Genomic DNA, 16,349 nt, shown 5'->3' on the forward strand with positions numbered 1-16,349 from the left:
TATTATCCGGATTGGTGCATGATCTGGCTTGGGGCAATGTCAAATTCGCCTAAGCTTCAAAACCTTTGCAATATACCTCCTCTAATAATAAGGTGCCATTCAATTATTTTTTTAAAAAAATGGGGATTCTGACATCTTTTTTTGTTTTTGCTCAGCTCCAAATGGCAGGCAACAGAGGAGCACTTTGAAGTCTTGCAAGTTGCATCCACAAATTCTTAATCCCCCCTTTCTCTCTCTCTCTCTCTCTCTCTCTCTCTCTCTCTCTTAATGTTTAAAAAATGGATGATGCGGGGGGGGTTATAAAAGGCGATGTGGGTTATTTACACAATAAGGATGTAAGGCAAGGTAGGAAGGCAGGCAAATATTTCATTTTCTAGTAAATTTTGGGTGGTGGGGAGCAAACAGTATTGGGCAACTGGTGCCAACCTGGGTGGTTTCAGTCACGGTTCAGGAGCAGCAAGCCTTTCAGACCAAGTTTATCTTTTAAAATAGGCCTCAATACACTTGGGCTCGTTCCCCATCTCTGTCCTATATGCAGCATCCCCCCATAGGATACTACTCCTAGACTTTACTCCTATCCCTCTTTGGAGGATTTGGGATCTTACTGTCCTTTGCTATATTGTGTGCTAGAAGTGTGTTTGTTTTTCTAATCCATCCCTTTGGTTACCTGGAGTTTTTGTCTGGGGAAAGTAGGGTACTTTTCTCTTTGCAACATGCCCAGACTAAGGTAGTAAGGGGGGTGATGCCTTTACTTGGGCTGGCTCCAAGATCTCGCTCTGCCACACTCTCTCAGAGTCCTGAGTGACCTGGTATTGGCAAACTCCCTCTGAAGAAACTCACCCTCAACACATCCTGGGTGACACTGGGCAAGTCCCACTCTCTCAGCCTCTGAGGATGGCAATGGCAAACGTCCTCTGAAGAAACTGGGCCTCCAAAACATCCTGGGTGACCTGGCAATGGCAAAGTTCCTCTGAGGATACTGGTCCCCCAATATATCCTGGGTGACACTGGGCAAGTCACACACTCTCAGCCTCAGAGGATGGCAGTGGCAAACCTCCTCTGAAGACCAGCCAGTACAACTTTGAAAGGTTGTGGTGCCAACTTCTGTGCCTTCCAGTCAATTCTGTCTCAGCTTGGGGAGTTTCTTGGCAAGTTTCTTCAGGGGGCAAGAGGGAATTTGCCAGTGCCATCTTCTGAGGCTGAGAGAGTGTGACTTGCCCAAGGTCACCCAGGGTGCAGGCGAAAGTGTCACTCTTCTTTGGAAATCTCCTGGTGGTGATGTAGAAACTACAGTAAAACAGGAAAGTTTTATTTTTTGGAGGTTCAGGCAGGCTTTCCTAGCCCCCTCCCCTCCCACTGAATTCCTCTGAGCACCCCCTCTTTAGCCCCCCACCCCATTGCAATCTCCTTTGGGACTATGACTCTGGAGACCTGGGTTCGAATCCCTGCCCGGCCATGGAAACCCCACTGGCTGACCTTGAGCGAGTCACACTCTCTCAGCCTCAGGGGGCTGTATGGGGGATTTGGAGTGTAACTTCCCTTTCCAAAATGCACGTGCCTTTGGTACGTTTTGAGGGGCTGAATCCAGGTCTCCCTCCTTGGGGGATTGTGGGACTTATTGTCCTTTGCTCTTTGGGGGATTTGGGGTGTTTTTATCCTTTACAAAATGCACATATCTTTGGTGCATGTTGGGGGATTTTGAGTCTTATTGTTTCTTTGGGGGATTGGGGGTGTTGTTATCTTTTGCTCTTTGGAGGATTTGGGGTGCTGTTGTCCTTTGCTAAATCCCCCCACCCCCAAATGCACCAAAGACAGGTACTTTTGCAAAGGACAAGAACAACCCAAAGTCCCCCATAGACGGGACTCTCTGGGGGATTCTGGGTGCTCTTGTCTTTTGCTTTTTGGGGGATTTGAGATGTTCTTGTCTTTGCAAAATGTACCTTTCTTGGGTGAATTTTTTTGGGTGGCTAAATCAAGGTCTCCCTCTTTGGGGGGATTTTGGCTGTTCTAGTTCTTTGCTATACGGCTTTGAATCTTGTCTTCTTGGCTGGGGTGGCTGAGTCAAGGTCTCCCTCTTTGGGGGGGGGGATTTTGGGTGTTCTAGTCCTATGTAGCTTTCCATCTTGTCTTATGTGCTTTTTGGGAGGACAAATCAAGGTCTCCCTCTTTGGGGGGGGGGGGATTTGGTGTATTCTAGTCCTTTGCTATATGGCTTTGCATCTTGTCTTGTGTGCATTTGGAGGGAGGGCAAATCAAGGTCTCCCTCTTTGGGGGGGGATTTGGGGTGTTGTAGTCATATGCCCAACCTGGGTACCCTCTGAACCTTTTCCTTGCCCTGAAGGGGATGGCTGGTGTCTCAGGCTCCTGCATGCCTGCTTATGCCTATGCCTATGCTTTTGGGGCTTCTCTTTTCTTTTTGGGGCTGACTCGAACTCGCCTCCTTGTCCAGTTTCCAAATAAAGACAAATCAAGCTCCGATCTGGCTGGGGGGGGGTGCCTTGCACTTTCCCAAAGGCGTTGCAGATCGCGTGCAAAAGGAAGGAAGGAAGGAAGGAAGGAAGGAAGGAAGGAAGGAAGGAAGGAGGGGGGGAGGCAAGAGGGAGGAGAGAAAGAGGGGTGTGTGAGTGTGTGAGTGTTGTGTGTCGCGGTAAATAGCCTGCAACCGGCCGCCAGACGCAGCTCGCTTCCTCGGCTGCCTCTTTGGCAAAGGCACCGTCTTCTTCCCCCCGACCCTAAAAACCCCCAAATTAAACTGATTTTTATTATTTCCCTCTTTGCTGTATTATGTCTGGCTGGTTCAAGGATTGCGATCTCCAGTCCGTCCAGCCCTTGATTTCTTCCAGCTCGGCTCCAAGAGCACTGCTGCTTTAGGTAAGTTGGGCTTTTTGTTTTGGAGATGGGGATGGAGAAGGGGGCCCCGGTCTACCAAGTGTGTTTGTGTGTGTGTGTGTCCGTGTTGTTTCTCTTCCACTCGTAAGGGATCTATCATATATACGGTTTTCTTGGCCAACTTTCTTCAGATCGGGTTTGCCCTGGGCCACCCTCTCAGGCTGAGAGAGTGTGACTGGCCCAAAGGAAACCAATTGGGTTTTCATGACCAATCCAGGATTCTCAGGTCTTCTTCCAGCCTGGGAATCTATCCTATGTAGGGGTTTTCTTGGCCAACTTTCTTCAGCTCTTCTTTGCCCTGGGCCATCCTCTGAGGCTGAGAGGGTGTGACTTGCCTAAAGGAAACCAATTGAGTTTTCATGACCAGGATTCGAACTCTGCTCTTCTTCCAGCGTCCTAAAAATCAAGCCACACCACCAAGCTGGCTTTCTTTGTGGTTCCTGTGTGCCTCCAAAAAGTCATTTTTTGACTTTTGCCCCCCATAAGGCGAACCTGTCATAAATGTTTCTTGGCCACTTTCTTCAGATCGGCCATCCTCTGAGGCTGAGAGAGTGTGACCGACCCGGGATTCGAACTCTGCTCTTCCCTTCCAGCGTCCTACGCTCCAGCCACTCCACAACGCTGCTTCTCTTTGTGGTGGCTGTTGCGTAGCTCCAATTCATTTGTAACTGATGAACCCATCGTAGGGTTTGCTTGCCACGTTTCTTCAGCTATTCTCTGGGAGGCTGAGAGAGTGTGACCGGTCCAAGGTCCCCTTATAGTATTTCCCCGGGAGCACAAACTCTGATCTGCAGAATCGGAGTACTCTCACACAACAGAGAGACACACAAACACACCAACAAAGAAAGGCCACCTTTGGCGATGGGGCAACTTCTGTTTCTTGCAGACCTGGGTGGGTTTTTGGAGGGGAGACCGTCTTCTCTTGCATTGTCTCAACACTTTCTGAGTCCTATCCTTCCTTCCTTCCTTCCTTCCTTCCTTCCTTCCTTCCCTCTTTCTTTCCTCTCCTCCAACAATGCTGCTGCCAGTGCCTGCCCCTCTCCAAGGAGCATCTACATTGTAGCAATAACCCAGTTTGATACCGGGGCCACAACAAACTCCAATTCCCAGAATTTCCATATCATTGAGCAAGGGCACTTAAAACGGTATCAAACTGGGTTATTCCTGCAGTGTGAACAGAGTGAAAGTATTATCTAGGGGTACTCAACCTTAACCAGACCCTATTTCTAGAGAAGACAAAGTGGTCCTGAGGTTCTGGGTCAGGTTTTTTGGGGAGGGTCCGGTCTCTCCTCCTCTTCTTTCCTTTCCTTTCCTTTCCTTTCCTTTCCTTTCCTTTCCTTTCCTTTCCTTTCCTTTCCTTTCCTTTCCTTTCCTTCCTTCCTTCTTGTCTCTCTGCCTTACAACTTGGGGCTGGGGGCGCTTCCCCACAGGGCGGCTGTGTGTTGAGTGTTGTGTATGTGTGTGTTGTGTGCGCCGATCTCGTTCAACTCCAGCGGAGCTGCTTCTCAGTGATGTGGTTTTTGTTGAGAATCCGCGATGCGAAGCAGCCGGCGGCGAGGCTCAGCTCGGGACTGCGGAAAAGAAGGACTCGCTCGCAGGGAAAGTTGAAACGATGATGATAATATGACGCCGAGGAGCCTTCGCAGGAGGGTGAGCCACCCAGTGCCCCCTCCAGCCCTTTCCTTCTCTTTCTAGGAACCCCTTCCTTTGTGATGTGATTGGAAGGGGGGGGGGAGATGCTCCTTTGGAAAGCCTTTGTAGGAACGATCTGGTCCTTGACAGGAAGGAGACTGGAACTAAGAACAATCCAACCCCCCCTCCAGCTTTTGTGATCGAGATCTCTTCCTACCCTCTGTTTGTAGACTCTCCTCCCCCCCTTACTCCCCCCTCCATCCCCAGCAAAGTCTTCCTCTCCATCCAGCCTTGAAGCCTTCCTGACTATTGTCTGGTGCCTCGCTGGCAAAAGAGAGAAGAGGCAGTGCAGGAGGGGTCTCTCTTCCTTCGCCATCAACGTGAGAAACAGAGAGAGGTCCCTTCATAGTTCAGGCTTGCAAAGGCATTGTGTGTGTGTGTGTGTGTCTATGTGTGTGTGTAACCTTGCCCACAGCAGCCCCATCAAGTGCATCTGCACAAGAGCCCATCTCTTTCTTCCTTCTTTCTTTCTTTCTTTCTTTCTTTCTGTGACTGTGTTGTGTGTCTCTGTGTGTAAGTTTGCCCACAGCAGCCTCAACGTCACCCTCTTCCCAAGTGCATCTCATCTCTTTCTTCCCCTCCCTTTCTTTCTTTCTTTCTGTTTGTGTTATGTGTATGTGTGTAAGCTTGCCCACAGCAGCCCCAGAGTCACCCCCTTCCCAAGTGCATCTGCACAAGAGCCCATCTCTTTCTTCTTCTCCTTTTATTTCCTTCCTTCCTTTCTGTTTGTGTCGTGTGTGTGTATGTGTGTGAACTTGCCCACAGTAGCCCCAACGTCACCCTCTTCCCAAGTGCATCTGCACAAGAGCCTCTTTCTTCCTCTCCCTTGCTTTCCCCTTTCCTTCTTTTCTGTGTCTGTGTTGTGTGTTTGTGGGTGTCTGTAAGCTAGCCCATAGCAGCCCCAGCGTCACCTTCTTCCCAAGTGCATCTGCACAAGAGCCCATCTCTTTCTTCTTCTCCCTTTCTTTCCTTCCCTCCCTCCCTCCCTTCCTTCCTTCTTCCTCGGCGTTTTCCCCTTTCACCACCAGCCTTTTCCCCTTGGTCCAAACGTGGATGGGTAGGAGAGAGTGAGAGAAGGGAGGTTTTGCCAGTTTTGCCCACTCACTTGCCCACTGCTTAGCTTGGCTCAAAGCGCACCCAGCCGCACCGGGAGCCCTTCATGCAGAGAAAGGAGAAAAGTTTTGGTAAGGCTGTCATCGCATGTGTGAGCTCTCTGTTTGTCTGTCTTCCCTCTTTGCAGCATCAGGATATATGTATTTTGGGGGGTCTTTCCAGGGAGGAAGGAGATGGGAAGCAAGATTATCTATCTATCTATCTATCTATCTATCTATCTATCTATCTATCTATCCATCCTATTTATATTTGCCAGCTGGGTACCCTTAAGTGTCGAGCAGGCTCTGCAAACACCTTCTTTCCTGAATTCTCCAAAGGCAACTGCTCCTGAAAGTATTCTTTTTCAGGCTCCTTAATTGTTATTTGCGTGACATTGATCCACTTTCTCTCTCTCTCTCTTTCTTTTCTTTTCTCCCTCCTGGAACTATCCCTCTTCACAACTGCTACAACAAAGCAAACCCACATGGCTAGCCTTGCCAAAGCTCTGCCCAGGGGTGGTAAGGAAAAGTGATGCCTGAATTGTGCTAAATACACAAAGGGTGTAAGTGTGTGTGTGTATGAGAAAGAGAGAGAGAGAGAGAGATATTCTTTGTGCATCTGAGAGGGCGAAAGAGAGAGTGAATGTGTGTATGTATTAATTTTTTCCTTTCTTTCTTCTTTTTTTTTTTTTTTTTTTTTTTTTTTTTTTTTTTTTTTTGCATGTGAACTGCATCAAAATTGAGCTCACTCTTGCAAATCTCTTGTTGGCCTTTGCCAACCACTAGCACTTTGCTGCCATGGTAACTGTAATTAAACTGATAAGAGTGGAAAAATGTCAGTATCTCTCAGAGTCCTACAGCTGCATTGGAAAGAAAGGAGGGGAGGAGAGAATAAAATTGGCTTCCAGCAGCACTGCATTCACTTTGGGGGTGGGGGGGGGTAGAGCAAGAATGGGGAACATAGTGTTGGGTTTAAACAGTTTATGGGTGACGGACATTGCAGGAAACCACTGCACTTGAGTTCTTGCTGTGGGATGTATATAAATACTGTATATATCCGAGAGAAAGACAGAGAGAGGTGTTTGCACTTGCTATCCCTCAGAGAGCTGGTGGATGTAGGGAAGATGTGGGCCAGTGAACAGAGAAACAAGCTTTTTAGGCCTGGAACCAAATGGGGTTTCAGAGGAGGCGACAAGGGAGGGAGAAAGTGAGGCCTTTTGTCAACCTTGGCAGCATCCAATTCTTTTTTCGGAACTGGTACTAAGTCTGTGGCTGTGTATCTGGGTTGCCCCGTCCCCCCCATACACATACCACCACCACCACTTTTGCTGTGGTTGTTGTGTGCCTTCAAGTCTTTTCGACTTATGGTGACCCTAAGGGCCAACCGGCCGAAGGGTTTTCTTGGCAGGTTTCTTCAGAAACTTGCCATGACTATCTTCTGAGAAAGTGTGGCTTGCCCAAGGGCACCAGGTAGGTTTCCACGCCCAAGCCAGGATTCGAATCCTGGTCTCCAGAGTCACAGTCCCAATGCTCAAACCAGGGCAACACACAGGGTCTCACACCACCACCACAGAATGGCCTTCCCTCCTCCTTTAGTCTTCCCTACTGTGTCTTTAAACCTGACCCCAAATTTGTGGCATGTGCTGCAGAAAGAAAGGTGGCAGTCTTGTGAGGGAGAAAGCGCTGGTGGGCTGAGTGTGTGTTTTAATGGCATTGAGGAAGGGAGCAATTAGCACAAAGTAGACAAAAAGTCTCATATTCTGAGCAGGAAAGGTGGCAGAGAGAGTTCCTGGGTGTTAGGGAGTTGCAGCATACTTTGTTGTGTTCACTGCAGGGTTTGTGTGGGGAAGTGCAAGGAGGGTTGGTTGTGGGGGGGAGAGATGAATGGCCCAGAATAAGAGAGCATAATGGAGGCAATGGAGCATTGGGGTGGTGCACAATGCAATCCAGGCAATTAAAAACTCACCAGAGTTTTGGTGTGTGCGTTTTTTTAAAATGAAATGGCCCTGACTTATTCTTGGCTTGCCACATTGCACAGGCTATTATTTTGGGTCTCTCTGTTCATTCTCTCTCTCTCTAATTATGATTTCCCTTAAAGTGTCAAACAATTCCAAAGTAGCAGGGGCCTCAGAGGTGAAAGGAATTTTTCCATTTCCCCCTACAAAACAATTTACATGCCAATCTGAACAATTCTTGAGGTATTGGGGGGAGTTCAGGAACATGTCTGTTTATCAAACTAGCTTTTCTTCAAAGTAGGCATTCACTCCCTGAATAACTGTGTCTTGCCCAGGGAGATCCAGCCATTTCTTTTTGTGTATTTGATTAGCACTCCCCCAAACTTCAACACTCAAAATGCTTCCCTTGTTGTCTGCGCATCTGGGTGTGCGTAGTCTGACTGCTTTGAAGTTGGAGCATCTTAGCTTTAGTAAGGGCCTTGCGCTGTGAAGATTGGTAAGTCTTACAGACATTTGTAACCAGAGAGCCCAAGTCCCAATGAAATCAATTTTATTTGCTTTTCAGTAAACATGCACAACATTGTGTCTTGTCCTTAGGTATTTAGTAGGCATGGTTTTGCCACAAGAGCATGCCGGGCAGCCCAACCCTGTGCATTTCTGTTTTCAAGTTAGTCTTACTAGATAGAGTGGGATATATTCACAATTCAAGGCCACCCTTTGCTTTTCAATAACCAACAGAAGTAAACTTCTAAGGTCTTGGTTGGCGTGGAAGTATTGTGTGCAAGAACTGGGTTACAGCTCTTAACCTAATGGACCCTTTGGAGTTTATCATACTGGTGCTAATTTTGGCATTAAATAGAAATTAAAGCACATTTAAAGCATTGGGCAAATAAAACGGAAATGGCGAGTAATTGCATGAATGATTATCACACGCAATTGCAATAAAGTGATATCAGAAATGCATTGTTGCTGAAATCCTGAAAGTAAAAAGATGTTCATTAATGCTTCTTTGTGACCACTTTAATGGCAGGTTTTGTGCGATGTCGTGTGAAATCATTTGGCATAATTACACGATTCTTCCGGGATATTCGTGGGATAAATTCCCAGTCTCTTTCATGTGATAAACTCCTTTGTTGTTATGTGCCTTCAAGTCATTTCCAACTTATGGCAACCCTATCATGGGGTTTTCATAGCCAGTTTCTTTAGGGGAGGTTTGCCATTATCTTCTCCTGAGGCTGAGAGCATGTGACTTGCCCAGAGTCACCCAGTGGGTTTATATGGCCAAAGCAGGTTTCGAATCCGTCTCCAGTGTCATAATGGCTCTACTAGATTGAAAACAATAACTACAGCTTAGTTGCTCCATTAATGTTTTTTGGAATCTGGGTTGGGCATTGGCAAGAGAAGCATCAGAATACACACACACACACACACACACACACAGAGAGAGAGAGAGAGAGAGAGAGAGAGAGAGAGAGAGAGAGAGAGAGAGGTTTTGAATTTTCTTCCTGGCCCCAGTTTCCAGTCTCAGCTTTGTGGAGTTCTCACCTGTGGGTTGAAAAATCCAGCCAAAGTGAAGATCCTTTCCGTCCTACTGATTTCTTAAGGATGGGTTTAAAGTAGTCATTGAAATTCTTGGTTCTGCAACATGTTTGGTTGTAGGAATCTTAACCAAAGTGTCCTTAATCTCTCCCTGCTAACACATCTGCTTGCAGCATCAGCTAGTTCATATGATGGCTCCTTGACAGTGGCTGTTTCAAGCTTCATTCTAGTCCCTTATTGATGCAATAAGTCTTGGGCCATAAAGACCTGGGGAAGTTTCAGGCTTGCTGCATTGCGAACTTGAAATTAAGTCAGTATGTGCAGGGGAGTCCATGTCAGCATTGTATTAAAGTGCAAAAATTCCTCTTAAATCAAGCAAGTCTAAAGGTAGTTATTTCTCATTTGAAAACTTGGCAAGGTGTTAAACTGCAACTGTATTAGTGTCAAAGCCACTGTCTTCCTTACTTATAATTTTATTTTTTTTAAAAAACGATGAAACCTAATATTCATATAAGGAAACCTAGCTTTGATTTGGGACATTCTAGTTGCTAATTGAGGCCATATTGTGTATTTATGTTTTGTGATGGCTTCACCTACATGGGAAGAATGACCACTTGAAAAAGCTGAATGATAGAGCTGTACCAGAGCAAGAGAGCATGCACACACTGGCATAGCCAGGTATTTAAATGTGCAAGGCAAAACTCTGTGGGGCTCATATCTCAGTTGTGAATTTGCTAAATGGCCTAAAATTAAGGCTCTTGCATTTTCAACTCTAACTCTGATACCATTATGGGGTTAATACTGGCATACTTTGAAGGAGCATTTTTTAAAAAGATGCAATAATATGCAAGGCTCTTTGGATGATCAAGATACCATATATAAAATGTTAAAAACGTATTTGTTTGATATTGCTGTTCTCGATGTGCCACCGAGTCAACTTGGACTTATGGAGACCCTATGAATGAAAGACCACCAAGATAACTTGTTAATTAACTGTTCTGGCCAAGTTTTGCGAATTCAGAGCATGGTGTCCTTGTATGAATAGATCTACTTATTGTATGGTCTCCCTCTTTTCCTATTGGGACTCATATAGTTACCATTAGTGTCTTGCTGAAATAAAGTGATCTGTGATAGCTCCTTTTATTCATGTGAAATGTGACATTTCACATGAGTCTAGCAGAGCTTGGAAAGTTACTTCAAAATTTAATTTAATAAAGGTGCTAAGGCCCCAAACAGTAGCTCAATTACTATTACAGTTGGAATATTAAAACGTAACTCTTTATATGTGTTTCACAAAATTTACTAAAATCATTTGTTTTGCTTGTACAAAGCCTTCTCCCCTGAGCTGTGGTACAGAACACACTCTTACCATTCATCTTGATATCACCTCAACACCCAGAACAGAACATGAAGCATAGCATGCGCCAGCTTTTGAACCATGTGACATTCCTCCTCAACCATTTAATCAAGCCACACCCCCAGAATTATGGAAGTAATTTAAAAGTTACTGTGTCACATGAAAGTGAGTGAAGTTCTTAAGTTACATCTGCAATGTAGTACTGGTATAACATAATTAGTGTTTTTACTCAGTGATTAACTAATTACTTGTAACTAGCTGCTTATAAGAGATGGATTTAACTGTGTGATAATGCAAGTAATGGAGAGCAGGGGTTGTAAGTTACCATGCAACAGTAATGCTTTTCTCCGTTTTCCCCTTTTTCACACTTTTGGATGCCTAGGCTGTATACAGGAGATCATTTTTATGATTGCCAGAGGGAAAAAATAAATCCTGCTTGATCCTTACCTGTCTCATTCATTTCTCAGCAAAACAGTGGTCCCTCTAGCTCAGGTTTGGTATGTAAGCATTAGTTATAAGTCTTATGGATCCCGCATTACTTTAGAGCATTTGATTCTGCTCTGCTAGATGCTACCAGAATCCAGCTGAGAACAGAGATGCAAATCTTTGTAAATTCCATATTTGTGAGCAAGAAAAAATAATGTAAGCATTTTTCTCCCCACTGCAAGAAATATTATTTGCTGTTGGGGATTTGTTTTCTGTGCAGAAGATACTGTGTCCTTGTGCATTTTTCATGCAGAATAAGTCGTGAACTATCTGTCCCGGATTCTTCTTATCAACATTTCCCAAGATTTAGAAAAGCCCTTTTTAATCTGAGATTCAAATATTTACGAATATTTTTTCCATCCCTAGTGAACAGGTACTAAAAAAATTGCTGCAGCTGTTACTGGTATAGTATAAGGGGATGTCATGGCTAGTCTATCAATGCAGTTAATGTTCTAGGGGGGAAATGCACAATACAGGTGAGTGATAAAGAAGTATTTAGCTCATTTTGCAAGTAAATAGTCAATAAGACATCAATGATTTTTTAGCCCACCTCTTTTCACAGAAAGTAACATATAGAATGTTGTGGAAATGATAGGCTATGCGTTTTGTTGCCCTTCCACAATGGCCTCAAAAGTGCAATACAGATTTTAAAACTAAAGCAAATCTGTTCATTGCCACCATCTCTTTCTAAAAGCTCCCAAGATATGGAGTGTTCTTTTGGCACATTCTTCAGATCTGTGTTTATATGTTCACTTCCAAAAAAATATTTTCAAATTTTCAGATTTATTAAATCTCAGGAAAGCATTGATTTGGCTCTTCCCTATCTACAGGAAGGTCCAGGTGTTGTGTATAGCTCTCATTCAGAAAGGTGAAACAGTTAAGCTGTGTTGAAGAGACTGTGTTATTTTATGATTATTCTCACAATTCTTGATCAGAACGGTACAGAAGCACTGACTGAAGGGCCTGTGTTCACTTGCACACTCTGCTGACTACCTTGATTGAAATAGGTTTTTCATCATTTGGGGATCTCTCCAAATCTACTGAGATTCAGGGTGCAATTCTTTGCTAATTTTATTATCACAGGAAGCAACAAATAACTTTAGCAAATTTATGTCCTCTAAGAAAACCTCCGTAAGTGTAGTTTTTTCGAAGACTATTCACAGTTCAGGACTCAGTTTGGTGCAACATTTGCATGCGGTTTTTCTCTGCACATAAATAATCTGTGCTCAAAAAGCTGTTTTCTGAGCAAAAAAAAATGTATGGATTTTATACATCCTCCTCATCATTATTTATGTTCTGCTTTTCCCACAAATTTTGGGATGCAAAGCAACTTATAATTTAAAAGAACATTACTATTAAAACATTCAAAAACAAGCCCCAAACTGTGAAGATTATTATCAATACAGGAATCCTGACACTCAAGAAACATGGGTTTTGACCATGTTTTAAACTGGGAGTCCTTCTCTGCCCTACTGTCCTTGGTAATATGCATTCTGGTGGATCTTCTCTTTCAGTGTCTTCCATGGGTTCTGCTGGGTTTACTGAATGGCAGGAAATGGCCTAGAACAGTGTCAGAGATACCTATTAAAAATTGTCCACAATGTATCAGTGAAGCCCCCTGGGATTCCCTGGAAAAAGAAGATCGAGGCATCCATGGTAGAGTGGGTTTATTTTGTGTTAATGCCCTAACACAACAGTGGGCAACTGCAGCAGGTCTGAGGGCCACATCTGCCCCATTTTCCAACATCACCCTGGATTATACCAGTACCATTTTTCTCAAACTGGAAGTGAGCAGAAAGTCAGTTTTTGGTTTTTCGGAAAATGTTGTTTTATGTTTTAAAAGGGGGTAGATAGGCAAGATAGCACTTAAATGAAAAATCACATCCTCCTGGAGCTTTCTGGGAGGGGGATGATATGATTTAGTCTTATTCTTATTTTTTCTTTAAAAAGTTTATTTTGAAGATCAAGGGGGTCTGGGCCGAAACCTGGGGACATGCCAAAAAGCTTTTTTAATTATTTTATTTTATTTGTATCCCACTTTTCATCCAAATGACATTCCAAGCAGCTTCAGGGGCTACCTCAGGCCCGTAGGACAGCATGATTCCCACTTCTTTCCAGGCAACATCTGAGAATGTGCAAATATCACTTGTGTGTATGAATGAATGAGAGATTTCGTGTGTGTGAGAGAGAGAGCAGGGGGGGTTATATCGATAGGGACAAAGCTGCTTGTGTGCATATTTTACCTCCCGTATTGTGTTCTTCCATTCCAATAGAGTCATTATTTTGCTAGATAAGACCTGTATGAGAGTGCCTCCATGCAGTGTTTTACACACACTTGGACAAACAGAACAAATAGGAAATTGCTTGTTTACATTGCACAGAGGGTAGGCTGTAATAACAGATAATGGGGATATGTGGCCTGAACGTAATGGTTAGTTCCAACTTGAATAGAGTTATCGGATTTACTTATGTGTTGGCTCATTATTACACAGTGCATTAAAGGGGTCTTTTCTAGTTGGGATCAACCAACAAAATTCCAGCTTCTCTATGCATTTTGAGTAGAGATTGCCAGTACTGGCCATGCATGCCATGTGTCACATCCAAAATATGAAAGAATATTATCATAGTGTGCATTACAGTTTATATCCAGATGTGGGTGGGAGATGGAGGAGACATCTCAATAGCTGTTCAAGCAAGGTTTGGGCATAAAATGAAACTGTGCCTTTTTCTGTCCAGTGGTGCAATATATGCCAGTAGTAATATAGTGAACAAATAATCTCTCACCCCATTTCATCCATTCTGGGCAAAATATTGCCACCACACTGAGCTGAGCTTCTCATGATGAATCAGGCTGCCTAGCCAGCTAAATATTTCTCTTTAAAGATTATGATGTCTAAGGATGGTGGCACCATGATGTTCCAGTTCCATATTCTCCTGGTTTACTTTACACTGTTGGAATGGGCATTTAACTCAGAATTCCATCTGGAGTTACAGAGTGGTTAGATATGTTCCTGATGTGTGCCATGTTTGATACCAGTCAAATACCAATCAACAAACATTGTCTATATGCCCTGAAAGCTTATCAATGACTTGATGTATTATTCTTGTTTCCCTGTTGTCAAACTCAACTACCTTATAAGTATCTAAAGCCTCTCTAGGTTCATCAGTTCTGAACAGTGGCAGTGTCCTGAAACTGGACACCACATTTCTACCAAGGCTTCACATTGCCCATGATACAATCCCACCAAGTGCTGTCAGTCTTCATCTCAGTGATGGCAAGAGATTTCCCCCACTTTGACTTCATTAGGGCTCTTCTGTTTCCATGTCCTGAATACACATCTGCTCCTCTGTATTTTCTGTTAGGAGCAGTTCAAAAGTCTCTAGCCCTGTTTCTTTGCATCCTCCATTGGCCCTAGGGGTTCTTGAATGATGTATGTGACCACTGTATGTGTGAGATGTCTGTCATTGTCTGTATCCTTCTTCACATAATATCAATAACCTTGCTTGGTCCTTTGTGGACAGGACCAAGTAAGTGTGCACTTGCTACCCTCTCAATTTTGAGAAGAACCATTGTTTCTTGTCCAACTACTCTTGCCAGCATCATCATTTAGCCACAAATGGCATCAGGCAGGTGTTTCTTTTCCCAATCCATTACATTCTAAGGACAAAATGAAACAAAGCAAAACATCATATCCCAGTGGTAAAACACAATAGATCATTTCGACATCTTTTGTCCTAGTTGTTTTTAGCATATGAAAAATACCTATACATGGCAGATGGACTGCAATTTGGGGACACTGTACAAAACTCATAAGATGACAATGCCATTAAAAAGACCCATCTAGACCTTGTTCTGTGGGATTTCTGCAACAAAATGTGGTTAACAGAGTTAAATCTTCAGCAGAGGCACTGCTTTCTGTTCCAGCATTTCCACAGATGTCCTAAGATGAACACACACATTTTTACCTGAAAAAGAAAACTATTCTCTTTTCTTTCTGTCCTTGTAAGGCCAATAAAAAACAACAATAACAAACCAAAACACTGGACATCATATATGTGCTAAACCTGATTTATCTGTAGTGTGTGTGTGTGTGTGTGTGTGTGTGTGTGTGTGTGTATATATATATTAAAAAAACTAAAGCTAATCATTCAGTACTACTCTTTTTACCTTGGAGCCAGTACAGACCAGTGTTATATGCTGGCGTGAGGGCGGCATGGAGTCATGGCCCAACTGCATGGTGTCTGGAGGGTGTCACGATGCTCCATTGACGCAGTGATTAAACTTGCTACACCAAAGGATTGCCAAAAAGTCACTGCCATGGCAGCAAAGGTGCCCTTTCTGTGGTGACCAGATTAGGGCTGCAGCATGCAGTTGCCACGGCCCCAATCTGGCGAGGAAAGGGGCAGCATGGAGCTACCCCTTAGGGGCTGTCCATTGAGTCTCTTGGTTGCTGTTTGGTAGAGATTACAGAAATGTCTTGCCTTGCGGCTCCTATTAGGATCATAGAGATAGAATATAAATATGTATTACATTATAAGATCAGCAAGGCCTATTTTGGCTCCCCGAGTCACTTGTCCTAGGTGGGTAAATGAGCTGTAAAACATTTTCCCATTAGTACTTAGAAGGAACTATGGAGCAGCAGGGATTGGATCCACATTTGCCTTATGCCACCCTTTACATGGATTATAAAAACCTCACCTTTTGCGCCTGTTCAAGAAAATCCAGAGCCTTCCAAAGCAAAGCTGGGCAGCTGTTTACAATGCACCCACTGTGCTGCCTGCTGCTACCACCAGTGCAAATCCCTCCCTCTGCAGTCAAGATAAGATGCCAAGCCATGTGATCAATCCTGGGCACCTTATTTTCAGCCTCAGTGGGACTGACAGCTGCCCACTGTTGCCCCTGAGTGAAAAGGTGGACTTTGGGGCAGCTTTGGAGCCAGGATACTCCAGGCTGTTCTCATAGCATTCTGGCCCATGAAGCTATCACCTTAGGCTGCTGCCACACTGCATAGCTAAGCCAGTTTGACACTGCTTTAACTGTCGTGGCTCCATCCTATGGGATTCTGGTATTTGTTGTTTGTTGTGGCACCAGAGCTTTCTGACAAAGAGTATGAAATATGTCACAAAACTACAAATTCTATGGCATTGAGCCATGGTAGTTAAAGCGGTGTCAAACTGCATTCATTTTGCAATACAGATGTAGCCCCCGGCACCTTACCTATATTGCCATCTTCCATGGTTTAAGTGATCAATCACTTTAAACCATGCATATGTGTTTGTTATTTCTACATTCAGGAAAAAAATACTGCCAGCATTTTGGTGCAGTGGTGAATATGGACA

General features: G+C 44.1%; 1 protein-coding gene across 5 annotated transcripts in view; it reads left to right on the forward strand.

Annotated features, from left to right (window-relative positions):
• LOC149311685 (LIM domain only protein 3) overlaps nucleotides 1–16,349 on the forward strand; it is a 96,913-nt gene that overhangs the window by 3,483 nt on the left and 77,081 nt on the right. The window contains exon 1 of one of the 5 annotated variants that reach the window (XM_089527675.1): nucleotides 2,612–2,871. The exons of 2 other annotated variants lie outside the window; for them this stretch is intronic. Coding sequence is in view for 1 of the 3 variants with exons in the window: in XM_089527674.1 (XP_089383800.1) it covers nucleotides 5,741–5,765 (25 nt within the window). In the remaining 2 variants the exon portion in view is untranslated. Of the gene's footprint in view, nucleotides 1–2,611; nucleotides 2,872–4,435; nucleotides 4,540–5,077; nucleotides 5,766–16,349 lie in introns of those variants that run through there. 2 more of the 5 variants (XM_089527678.1, XM_089527674.1) reach the window with 2 other exon arrangements.

Source organism: Sceloporus occidentalis, unplaced genomic scaffold (genome assembly GCF_023333645.1).
Source record: "Sceloporus occidentalis isolate IW3139 unplaced genomic scaffold, rSceOcc1.0.p SCAF_5, whole genome shotgun sequence".
Lineage (NCBI taxonomy): Eukaryota > Metazoa > Chordata > Lepidosauria > Squamata > Phrynosomatidae > Sceloporus > Sceloporus occidentalis.